The sequence below is a fragment of the Brassica napus genome, chromosome C7 (assembly GCF_020379485.1).
Source record: "Brassica napus cultivar Da-Ae chromosome C7, Da-Ae, whole genome shotgun sequence".
In the NCBI taxonomy this organism is placed as follows: domain Eukaryota; kingdom Viridiplantae; phylum Streptophyta; class Magnoliopsida; order Brassicales; family Brassicaceae; genus Brassica; species Brassica napus.
The window spans coordinates 53,434,374-53,447,373 of record NC_063450.1 but is presented as its reverse complement, the minus strand read 5'-3'; the positions used below and the strand labels follow the sequence as shown (position 1 = coordinate 53,447,373).

At 32.1% G+C, this 13,000-nt stretch overlaps 2 protein-coding genes across 3 annotated transcripts; both read right to left on the bottom strand.

Moving 5' to 3' along the window:
- Nucleotides 1–1,105: 1,105 nt before the first annotated feature.
- LOC111208282 (auxin-induced protein 15A-like) lies at nucleotides 1,106–4,192 on the bottom strand. Its single transcript, XM_048763375.1, has one exon. The coding sequence runs from the start codon at nucleotides 2,563–2,565 to the stop codon at nucleotides 2,248–2,250; it is 318 nt and encodes a 105-aa protein (XP_048619332.1). The 5' UTR covers nucleotides 2,566–4,192; the 3' UTR covers nucleotides 1,106–2,247.
- Nucleotides 4,193–6,853: 2,661 nt separating this feature from the next.
- LOC106414057 (histone-binding protein MSI1-like) lies at nucleotides 6,854–9,339 on the bottom strand. 2 transcript variants are annotated; one of them, XM_048763374.1, is made up of 3 exons: nucleotides 7,975–9,339; nucleotides 7,250–7,863; nucleotides 6,854–7,156 (listed from the first exon to the last, which is right to left on the bottom strand). In XM_048763374.1, the coding sequence occupies exon 1, from the start codon at nucleotides 8,877–8,879 to the stop codon at nucleotides 8,562–8,564; it is 318 nt and encodes a 105-aa protein (XP_048619331.1). In that variant the 5' UTR covers nucleotides 8,880–9,339; the 3' UTR covers nucleotides 6,854–7,156; nucleotides 7,250–7,863; nucleotides 7,975–8,561. The 2 variants fall into 2 exon arrangements, with proteins under 2 accessions (XP_048619331.1, XP_022563290.2); XM_022707569.2 differs by having other exon boundaries at nucleotides 7,975–8,485.
- Between the last annotated feature and the right edge of the window lie 3,661 nt (nucleotides 9,340–13,000).

The window sequence follows — 13,000 nt, the reverse complement described above, 5'->3', positions numbered from 1 at the left end:
AAAGTGTATAAGTGTTTCTCTTATGTTGTGGGGATTTCGTTCATACAATCGGAAAAGTGTTTATTATAGGGTAATGAACAAATTTTTGACTTCATAATGAATGTAAGACACTTAATAAGGGTTATATAGGTGTTATTCAAACCGCAAAACGTTGTTTTCGGTTTAAAAACCCTATTTCCTCGGAATTTCCTCGGAATATTCCGAGGAAATTCCGAGGAAACCCTTTTCTTCCTCAGAATTCCGTAGGAATATTCTGAGGAAATTCTGAGGAACTAGTGTTTGGGGTTTCAAAATCTCGAATGTTTTTTTATAAACGGATCGATCGATGTATTTATGTCCAAAAACGCATCGATCGATCACTAAGATGGACCAAAGCGTAACAATGTGATCGATCGATGAGATTATCCCATCGATCGATCAAGGATATCAAGTGTTCCTCGGAATTTCCTCGGAATATTCCGAGGAAATTCTGAGGAACTAGTGTTTGGGGTTTCAAAATCTCGAATGTTTTTTTATAAACGGATCGATCGATGTATTTATGTCCAAAAACGCATCGATCGATCACTAAGATGGACCAAAGCGTAACAATGTGATCGATCGATGAGATTATCCCATCGATCGATCAAGGATATCAAGTGTTCCTCGGAATTTCCTCGGAATATTCCGAGGAAATTCTGAGGAACTAGTGTTTGGGGTTTCAAAATCTCGAATGTTTTTTTATAAACGGATCGATCGATGTATTTATGACCAAAAACGCATCGATCGATCACTAAGATGGACCAAAGCGTAACAATGTGATCGATCGATGAGATTATCCCATCGATCGATCAAGGATATCAAGTGTTCCTCGGAATTTCCTCAGAATATTCCGAGGAAATTCTGAGGAACTAGTGTTTGGGGTTTCAAAATCTCGATTGTTTTTTTATAAACGGATCGATCGATGTATTTATGTCCAAAAACGCATCGATCGATCACTAAGATGGACCAAAGCGTAACAATGTGATCGATCGATGGGTATATGTCCAAAAACGCATCGATCGATCACTAGTTCGTCGGAATTTCCTCGGAATATTCCGACGGATTGATGTTTCCTCGGAATTCCGTCGGTATATTCCGAGGAAATTCCGAGGATTTCATTTTCCGTCGGAATGTCCGTCAGAATACCGATGTTTTCTTGTAGTGATAGTTATTCTAAGAAATTTCAGTTATTGCGTTTCATTTGCATGATTATGATCACAATTATCTCTTCCTAATAACGGAGACTAACATGTGCTTGACAATCTAAATATGCAATGATTGAGGTATCGTATTTGTTTTTTTTTTTATAAACGCTATCAGCTAATCCGGTTGGTCTCAGGAAGAACGCATTTAGTGCTACAGGATGGACTGACTACATACTGTCTAACCCGAGTTTGAAATACCTTCCGACTAATGTCAAGAGGTGAACCGATCATCTGTTACGATCCACCATATAAACCATTTGGGCCGAAATCCAAGTCCAGACTGACCAAGTGAACCGATCATCTGCTATAGTATTTGTTATGATAAGTTTCACTATCAAATAAAATTGCGAAGTACTATTTCAATCATTTAGTAAATATTATTTATTTGAAGAAAATGTGTCTTATTTTGAATTATCAACGCGGTTACATTATCATCCCATACAACCCATTTTAGTTTCTTTAGAGTGCATGTGAGCCACCATTTCTTTTAATAGTTTAAACTCCTGCAGGAAGTCTTATTTATATTTTTAGGATACTATATTTATAACGCAAGTCAGAGCTGGTTATTAAAATAAATAAATGTAATTATGTAACAGAGAGATTTCCCAATATATAAAGCTTCCATTTTAATAATAATTTATTTTTAGATGTATTATTAGAGGCAGTACTATATCATCTAACCATGTCACAGTAGGTAGTGAAAACGCTCAAATATTATCTTCGGAATTCTAAATTGTAACTCAATCTTTTAAAGTTCCTACACAAGTTTTAAAGCCTTAAATCCAATCCGCCTCTTTATCTTGAGATTTTAATGGTTTATGTATGAATACTAGCAAAAAAAATTGTTTTGAGAAAAATACCAGCAAAACTTTTACAATCTTATTTCGGAATACGAGCTTTTTAAACAGTCATATACACACAACTAAATTTACTATAATTCTCCTCACAGAAAGTGAGAACAAGAAGATTCATCAAAACCGTCAATACTACTAATTAAATATTTAATTATTGTGTCCCTCAATCCTCAATGCAGCTGATGAGAAGTAATGAGTTGAAGAAACGCTTCTTCTCGACAAGGAATCGTTAAACCGCCCATTGGGTGATGAAATCCGAACTCTTCCTCTGCATGATTAAGAAACTCTCTGAACAAAGGATGGTTCAAGTATGATATTGGAACCACAAACCTCTTCTTCTCCAATCCTTCCCCAACGTAAACCGCTACATGACCTTTAGGAACAAGCCCTGAAGTTGTTGTTGATGATGGTGATCCTTTTCTGTTCCTCATAGACTGTAATTTGAAGATTTGATTTGCATTTGGAAGTATCGACCGCATTAAACCCATCTTCTTCTTTTTATGATCAATGCAACTTATCAATTTGATGATGTAAAAGTTATTTGAAGCAAGTGACTTGATAGTCAAGGAGTAGAAGTTTCTATTTATAGTAGTAAACTTAAAGCATGTAAGTTTAAGATAAAGGAAAAGACTTCAATGCTTAAACTAACAGTAAGATGCGGTATATATCTCTATCACTAAAAAAACCCCAAAAGTTGTGGGCTCTTGGGCCCTCCGTCATCCATCTGGCTCACATGGCTTAGCTCATCTTTATGTAAAACATATACGTATATAAAAGGAGAATGCACAAAAAAGTACGTTTTTTATATGTTGCCAATATAAAAGTTGGAGCCTCGATGTGGTGAATAGTGTGACGTGGGTCAGACTAAGTGGGTCCAGTTCTTGAACCACTTTTAGCATTCGTATAATAAGTTCCAAGTCTTGAAGTAGATTTTCCTTCGCTCTCAAACTAGGGGCCGTACTGCTGGGACAAACTATGAGTAAAGAGATGGTTTTATATATTTAAATAAACTTATTTTTTCTATAATACACAGCTGTATAAATAGTTTGATGAAGTTATTAGCCATTGGATAAGATCTGCCTATCTCTGCATGTGTGGTTATGATGATAATGATTGTTGCTACGGCTGAGTTTTGAATATACAACATACTACTGTTTAGTGATCGAAATAGATCGAAGTCAAAATAGTCACATATCTTTTTCCATATGCCAATTAGTTTGATGGTGCTATCTACTTCGCTGTTTGGACCTAAAAATAGTAAACTAACTTGATGTATATGGACTAGTGATTGTCCTCTATATGTTGAAAGAGAAGAGTTGCAGATAGAAATTCGAAAACAAAAACAAAAGAGCATGGAAGCAAATATAAATTGACGTACGCGTCTTCGCGTGAATGATTAAAAGAAATTTTGCGTTTGTTCTTATAATTATGTTCTTCTTAAATTTTGAATCAATTTCATGTTTCATTTATTTTAGCAATCTTAAAATAATCTTAGGTTAACTTAAATTTTGAATCAATTTCAACCAAGAATCTAGTACGTAAATATACGGGGTTTTCAGATATTAGAGATGGACCACAATGAATTTTCGTGACTCTTATAAGTTCAGTGTCGAAATCATACGGATGATTGTCTATGATTATCTAATAAGTTTAGGCGACTATTGATGCCACCGAATGATTGTTATGTGTGAGTCTTCCTGTCATAACTGTAGCTTAACCATTACACACATTTGATAATTATAACGGTATTTTCTTTTATGATATATATACTATTATTTAAAAATTAATTTTGTTGATATGTCAAGTTTTCCATGATTTTAAGTTGAATCATCAGTTTCAATAGTATTATTATTTGAGATTCTATGTTGATATATATATTTTTCATGATATTTGAAATAATTAGTAAATAGATATTAAGTTATTAACAAATTCTAGTAATAATATCATATATCTTATATTTAATGTTCTTCATGATTTTAGGAAAAGTAATTAGTGCTAATAATAGTATTGTTAAATCCTTTATCTATTTATACTAATATATTTAAAAATATTTTTTATTTGTCATATTATATTTGATTTTAGGTTGAGTCATTAGTTTTAATAATACTACTAGATTTTGATCCGCGCTTTGAAAGCGCGGGTTTATTTTCCTTTTTTTTCAATTGACAAATATTTAATAAATGTCGTATTTCATATATTTGTGTTTTATTTTATAAAAGACTTAAATTTTTTATCTTTTGTTATCGTGTTTCATTTTAAATGACTATTTATGTTTAAAAAATTAAACTTTATTTTTTTAGTGAATTAAGTTGGTATAACTCTGATAAATTAATTTTATTATGTGGTTAATATTTTTAATAAAAATAATTATATACTTTTAATAAAGATTTATACTTTTCAATGAAAAAATCAATTGAATGCTTAAATTATATTAAGAAAAGAAAAAAATAATTAAGAATGATTGAAAAAAATTATTTGAACTTGGACTCAATGGCCCAAAGGAAAAAAAATGTGAGAATTGGATCTGATTTCTTAATCGGCCCAAATGGCCCAAGAGAGATCTAATGTGGACATGCAGTGGGCTGGATCCGAAAAAATGGCCCAATATAGATGTGTTATTAATATTACTTGATTGCCCTTAATGAAACATGCAATGTTAGTAAAAAAAAGGCATGCTAAGGTAAAAAGAACAATAGGATCCTGCTTTAATAGTATAGATTATTAAAAACTATATCTTAATATATGTATATATTTATCATAATATTTAAATAATTAATCAATAAATATTAACAAATTCTATTGATAATATCATAGTTATACTTGATAATATCATAGTTATCTTATCTTATCTCTTGTTCTTATTAGATAAATATGATTTATCATTTTCATGTTTTCAGGAGTCATTAGTTAATTTAATACATCATGATTTATCTTTTTCTCCATGATTTTATAAGTCTGATATTGAAGTTAAATAATTTTAGTATTAATTTAAAATTTGTATCCAACTGAATAAATCTAAATTTAAATAAAAAATAACATTTGATTATATATATTAGTTTACCTACTCAATAAATAAGAGAAATTCTTGGGTTCACCTCCTAGGGTGAACCTCTAGATTCACCAACCAATAGTGTTTGATTATTTGATATTTGATATCTTTTAAAAAAGGAAACAAAATTGAATTTCCAAATAAGTTTATATTTTAAAAATAAAACAATAAAAATACATAAAAATAGTTACAAAAAATAAATAAATAAATATTGATAAACTTTTAGCAAAATACTAAATCCTATACCCTAAATCCTAAACTCCAAACCCTAAATTATAAACCTTAAATCTTGGATAAACCGTAAACCATTAGAAAATTTTAAACCCTAAATCATACATTAAAAACTAAATCTTAATAAAACTAAACCTTAAACCCTAATCACTAAACCCTAAACCCTTGGATAAACCCTGAACCCTTGGATAAATCATAAACTCTAAATTAAAAATATTTAAAATTAAACCCTAGAGTTTATGATTTATCCAAGGGTTCAGAGTTTACCCAAGGGTTTAGGGTTTACCCAAGGGTTTAGGGTTTAGTGATTAGGATTTAGGGTTTAGTGTTAGTAAAATTTAGTTTTTAATGTATGATTTAGGGTTTAAGATTTTCCAACGGTTTAGAGTTTATCCAAAGCTTAAGGTTAACGTTTAGGGTTTAGGGTTTAGGATTTAGGGTATAGAGTTTAGTATTTTGCTGAAGATTTAACAATATTAATTTATTTATTTTTTGTAACTATTTTTATGTATTTTTATTATTTTATTTTAAAAATATAATCTAATTTGGATATTCAATTTTATTTCATTTTTTAAAAGATATCAAATATCAAATACTCAACCACTATTGGTTGGTAAACCTAGAGGTTCACCTAGGCAAGAATTTCTAATAAATAAAATGCAAGATTCACAGTGTGGTCTTCTAATATAGCAACCGTGATACAGATTGTAATCGAGACATTTCTATTAAGTTAACATGTAAAGATGATTAAAATATATTAATGTGATATGCATAATTCAAAATGTAAGAATTTTGATCTTAATAATATAGATTAGAAACAAATCTTACAGTTTCAAAAAAAAAGAAAAGTCCTTCCGAATTTCCTAGCTCCATAAAGTAACTTATGAAAACAATCCGCTATATACATCGAAAAAGTAAACAAATCTACATAGAAACAATCTTAGATTATTTTTTGAGGAAGTAAGTTCCTTACAAATGGAACGGTTAGAACTTAGAAGAACTCACAAGAGATCCAAAATTGAAACAAACGCCTTAGAGCATGTTTATCCCTAGGATCCCACATAGTTTCTTAAGTACACTTTAGTGATTATTAAATTAATAAATTGTAGTTAAGGATCTTAGTTAAGAATCTCATAATTTTAGAGCTACAATGGTAGTTTCTTAATTTGGGTTTCTTAAGAAAATTAATTAATTTTTTTTTAAAGATAAAATTTATTTATAAAATAAAACATAATAAAAATAACATTTTAAACATACATTTTAAAATTAAAACATAAAAACAAGGACTGTGTTTCAAATAATTTGTATAAGGAGAATGAGATAAGAAGACTTGGTGAATACAATGCTTGGTGAATAAAAATTTATAGAGCAAGAGAGAAGAAGACTTGATGAATGTGACTTCAATAAAACTTCTAAAGCAAGAGAGAAGAAGACTCAGATATTTTTGATCGAGAGGAGTATTTTAAATCTTGTGACTTGAATAAGTTTATATAGAGTAAGAGAGAAGACCCAAAACCAACTTGAGACTTACATATACAATCCCATCTCGTGTCACAAACATACAAAACCAAAACCATCTCGTGACACAAACATGCATAACTAATCATGTTTAATGTTCATAGAAGATTGAAACTCAGGCTGAGAAAAAAAAAGAGTAAGTAACACTCACAATGTCAAAGATGTTGAAGAGAAACACGAAAAACGCATAGACTGAGTAGTAAACCCATGGCGGTGCCCCAACTGTGCTTTCAGGGTTTAATATATCCTTCACGTGTAACAAGAACGGTGAACCCACAATGCTAAAAAACAATAAAATCATCTTATTAGACAACCTTAAGATGGTAAATACACCATACGAAGCAATAATGTTTCAAACATAACGGGTTCTTTACCTTGCAAGAATGCTGGGAAATGCCAAGAGGTAAGTGGTTGTAAGAACAGGCTGCATCCCTGCTGGGTTAATGTTAAAAGGTATGTATGGCTTTACCTCTGTTATTGGAGAACCTTCTCTGCTCTTAAAATTCAGTTCATTGCAAAGCACCTCCATGGAGTGAGCAACCACACACTGTATAGGTTTACTGGCAGATGGAGAACGCAGATCCCATATAAGAAGGTACTGATCATCTCCAACGGTTCCAAACAGGTGTACGGTAAACACATGAATCACACTTAATATCTGTCTATAAACTTTACAATTGCTTCTCCACGAATCAAAGCATTACCTTAAAGATCTGCTGAGCATCAATGACCTTGTTTTTAGGAGTAGCGTTAATATCCCCGCCTTGAACTTACTCCAAGAGAAGCCATACCCCTCAGAGTTGTGACCTCTCAGCCTCAAATCAGGGTTACAAGCTCCATCAAGCGGCGGCTTAGACGGATGCTTGCTGTAATCAAACACATACACCTCCGCGTTAACCGTCTTGGTAGCAATCACAAAAGGGTTCTGAGGCATGTACTGAGCTCGGTTCACCTCCCCTTCGTGGTTTATCTGCTGAATAATTTGCACCTACACACAAAGTAATCGACTTTAAATATTCATTCAACTCAATGGAACAAAGTAATCGACTTTAATATTCACTCAACTCAGCGGAACTCTAAAACTCAATAAAGATCGAACCTTTCCGGTGGCGCAGCCAAACCCACCGAACTCGGACCGTTCGTCGTCGTACTGACGAGCTTCGCTCTCGGTGTCGTCAAGGGGAAGCTGGACCTGAGCTATCATGAGGTAATTGGGTTCATTCTCTGAAGTGTGGGTGCCGAGGATCATCTTCTGGACAGAGTAGTCTTTACCAGGAGGCTCGTCGCAAGCTCCGGCTTCAGCTCCGCGAATCCAGAACCGGTAAACCCACCTGATGATGATGATCAAAGAAGGAGGAGACGAGGGAACGGCGAAGACGAGCGAAGAAGGAGAAAAAAAACAAAGAAAAAAAAAACAGGAGTATTTGTGTGCTGACACGTGCAATAAAACCAACCTAAAAACCGATCCCCAAAACTCTTACTTAAGGATCGATAATTGCTTTTTTATTTTGTTTACATTTAATTAAATCAGTTTATTACCTTAAGAATCCTGTTAAGGATCTGCGATAAACATGGTCTTAGTATCTCAATCTCGAGTTATTTTCTTTCCACTTCCTTAAATAGATTTAAAGAAAATACACAAATATATATGTATAAAGAAACTTAATGAATATTGTGACTCTCTTATCACGAACCATTTAAAATAGAAGCTAGAGCAGTGAAGTAATCTTCAGTACAAGGGATGGTTAGACATCCCATGGGATGATCGAACCCAAACTCTTCTTCCGCAAGGCTCAACAAATCTGGGAACAATGGATGGTTTAAACATGATATAGGTATCACAAATCTCTTCTTTCTTCGATAAGTCTCACCCACGTAGACGGCGACATGACCCTTTGGGACATTATTAGCACCTGATATGGCCAAAAAGCTCGTGATTTTTGCTGATAAGCTTCTTTGAAGCTTTTGCTTGGCGTTAGATAGTCCAATCAATTGAATACCCATCTTAGAGGATTAATGCAAGTAACCAAAAAGGGATATTGACACGAAAAATCTGAAAGTGATGAATATTTGAATGTTTGTGCTTCTATAGAAATGGATCAGGTTTAGTTTGTAAGCAAGTTTATCTAAGTGTCTAAAGTATATATAGGGAACTAAAAGTAAAAGAGTCACTGGAGAGTAGATAGTCTGGGAAACATATCAGGTGGAGGTAATGTATGAAGTCCACATGTTTCTGCCTTGTCTTTTCAAAAACAACTTTTTTCTTTCTTTTTTTGTGAAACATGTTTATAAGACCCTACCATTCACCAAGATGAATTATAACAATCTACCATCTCTTATATCATCTCTTATATTAATATAACCAAAATAATAAAGGAGAGACATGTTACAAGCACCTTGTATGACATTATTACTTTTGATAAAGATGTTACATTCGATATATAATGCTTTGCTAAAATCATACAATGCTTTGCTAGATACTAAACCTGAGTGATTTGACGTACCATATTAAGCAAACTGTTTCGAATTAGGTCTTTTTTGGTTTGTACGGTGAGGTAGACGAACGATCATAGTCACATATTTTCAAATAGGCCACAGCCCACATGCAAGAGGTAGAGAATAAATCACTTTTTAAGATAGGATTATGAGTATCCCATTTCTCTATACAAGATTTAATTATATCCACAATACAAAGTATTCGACCATTTTAATTCGTTTCACGTTTAAGACCGTTCGTAAACCAGCTATGAATATGAGAGGATACGAACAATTTGGCTGCTTGTCAAAATTATATTTCCTAAAGAGTTAAAAGAAAATGAAAACAAGATCCACCAAATTATTTGGGAACAAAAGCATCTGCATTTGTTGCAACCACTGTAGATAATGGCTGTATGTATATAGATGAACTGAACGTACCCGTAAAAGGCAATAACGAAGAAAGCTAAAGAACAAAATCCAAAATTCTAGTTGTTTCTCATTACCAGCAAAAAGATTGTCCATATATATGCACCACCTCATATGTCATGCTTTCTCTTAAAAGTGGTTATTCTGCTAAAAATTAAATAAAAAGATGATATATACTTAAAATAATTCCATATGAATAAGATATAAATGTTTTTAATTTTGTATCTAGTAACTTTTTCCAGCTTACAAAAAAAAAAAAAAACACTTTTTTCCAGCTGAAACATAGATCACCGTATCGAACTTGTACGCGTCAAGTAGTAATCTCTCTTTTCTTTTAAGGAACAATTGAGTTTTTCTAAACTCAATAAGATTACAATGAAGTGTTACAAATGAAGTTAAAGAATCACATGTAATAGTGTTTATTTTATCTGTCACTTCAACATCCATTCCAATATCTTGAAATTTACAAAAAAAAAAATCAGTTGAATAATATGGTTCCAAAAAAAATCAGTTGAATAAACATATGAATTTAACAATTCAAACGAGCAAATTCATATGGAACATACGTGACTTATCAAGATGCATCTCCAAGTTAACAAATGTGCATGCAAGCTCTCGTTTTATCCAAACATATATAAATAAATTTCATACAAAATAGTTAGATTAGAAAAGAAAACGAAATGTCCAATTGTTATTGTTGTTATATATCATCGTGACCGTTTGACCGCATTTGTCATAAGGGATGTCAAAAAGTCGAATAAAAAATATTGTGCTTCGAAGCTTTATTAATTGGGTGGATTTGAGTATGTTAGTGTTTGGCAGCTACTACATACAACACGAGGGATTAATCATCAACTCACTGACTCTTGACGTTTGACCAAAAAGCTAAATGTTATTGGAAGATCTTGTGACAGTCCATTCATGGATATCCATGTTTCTGCGATTTCATTTTCGTGGCGTTATACCCTTTCGGATAATGACTTTTCATATGAAATAAGTAGAGAGCATGTGATTTGACCCACCAAATTATAGAGCGAACATTTGATATACGACAGCTTTTCAAATATGAATCAACAGATATGAGACTTTTTATCGACTTTTTATTATTGTGTTATCCACCAATAACCAGTAAGAAGAAATCAGAAATTCAGTGTGTGGAAATCGATCAATGTTTTTTTCATTGTTACTGAGACCATGATTATCCCATAAAACTCGGGTTTCTTAAAAAAAAAATATATTTTTTTTTTTGATTAAAAAAAAAATTAAAAAAATGCACCAATTGCGGGCTGCCACGTGTCAGTGGGGCCCGCGAACAGTCCAACACCCCCCAACAATAGTCGATCCTTAATCTGGGCTTTCTGTTACCGTTTTTTGTGTTTCGTTGGGGTCCACCTCGCTAAGAAACTACCTAATCTCCCCCAGATAAACTTGCCTTAAGTTACTATTAACGCAGGTGCATATATATATATAACTATGTGAACATATATCTGTATATATTCGATAAAAAAAGTTCATCACCTAATCTTTCACAATTTTTCAGCTTGTTTTTCAAATTTTATTAATGCCATATCACATCATAAAAACGAATAAACAACAACATATTTTGACGTACGCCTTCAAAGTACAAACATTAGCTGGAAATATAAACACTGACGCGTATGCAATGGATGGGTCCTGAATTAGCTGTCGTAATTCATTTCAATCCACTTCAGTAAATGCTTTGATTGTCTTTTGATTGATGCAGTGGTAAATATTCTCAATGTTGTTATTCACACATAATTGAATTAACCAACGAGTCCGCTCTAGTGATAAAGGGGTTGCAGCTGTAATTTCCGCCACCCAGATTTACTTCGTGCTGGAAGAAATTATTTATAATGTTTGGGTTCCCAACAAAAAAGTGAAAATACTTTTTTATTTTCTTACACCAAAAAAACGTTAAAAACTAAGAACGCTGTTAACTCTGCTAATTGAAAACAATGAAACCAAAATATAACAATTTAAAACGATGTTGCATTTGAACATTTATATAACCCTGAAAATGTTCAAATGCAGTACTATTTTTGTTTTTAATACAAAAACCTTTCTAATTACTTTTACGTCCATTTGTTAGTAAAAAAATACACGCAGGTTATGAACATAAGTACAAAATTAAACTCAATACGTTTTATATAGTTAACAAAGTGGGCTCTGGGTATTCTAACACTAAAAATCATATATTTCTGAAACTTAAATATATATATATATATATAGTTTTTTTTACTAAATATATATATATATATATATAGTTGGCGATTCTTTATCGGATTTTTATCCTATTAGAATCACGATTTGAACTATTTTATTTATGTTTTTTTAGAGGAATCAATTTCACACACTATACATATTATGACAAAAAGTTATCCAAGTAAATAAAAGGGGCGAAGGAGTAACATGGAGTTTCATGTGATTCCACCGACCCTAATGTCACCATCAAACAACACCACCAACAAAGAACGGCAATATTCACTATGCAAAATAAACCATTCAGCCGATTAAAACACTAGCCAATACTAATTTAAGAAAGAATATACAAAAGAGTATTATTAACTAAGAGTACACTATGGGCCATATGCTTCAGTCACGTATTCCCATGATCCATCGACACAGAACATGCAAGGCAAACAAATAAAATGTATGACTACGTATCCCTACGCCTAGTTAATTTTTATTTTTGAAACTACGTCTAGTTAATTTTTTCTACTAATATATATTTCTCTCATCCTATTGATTTTGTTTTTGTGTATTTGGGTACCTTTGTTGTGATTCTAAGTGAGATTTAAGTTACACTAGACCGAAACTTTTTTGGTTGAAGAAACCTTAAACCCAACGCCTCAAATAGAGAGTCCATCCGTGGACTATACTTATTATTAGAGCTTAATTTGAGTCATTCTATAGGTTTGGAATACTTCCAAATTAATTAAAAAAAATACGCCAAAGTACTCTCGTGTGATTAAACTATGTACAGTCAGGATTTCCCTTAACCAGCTTACTATATAATTATAACCACCTAGCACAGATTCTGACATTGCCTTTAAACTACAGGAATTTTAAATATTTAACTAGATTTTCACATGTACATCCGTGTGCAGATATTTATTTAACTTATATATATATATGTATATATATCTTTGTTGTCCATAATAGTTAGGGGTGTTCAATCCGGCAAAACCGAACCAATTAAA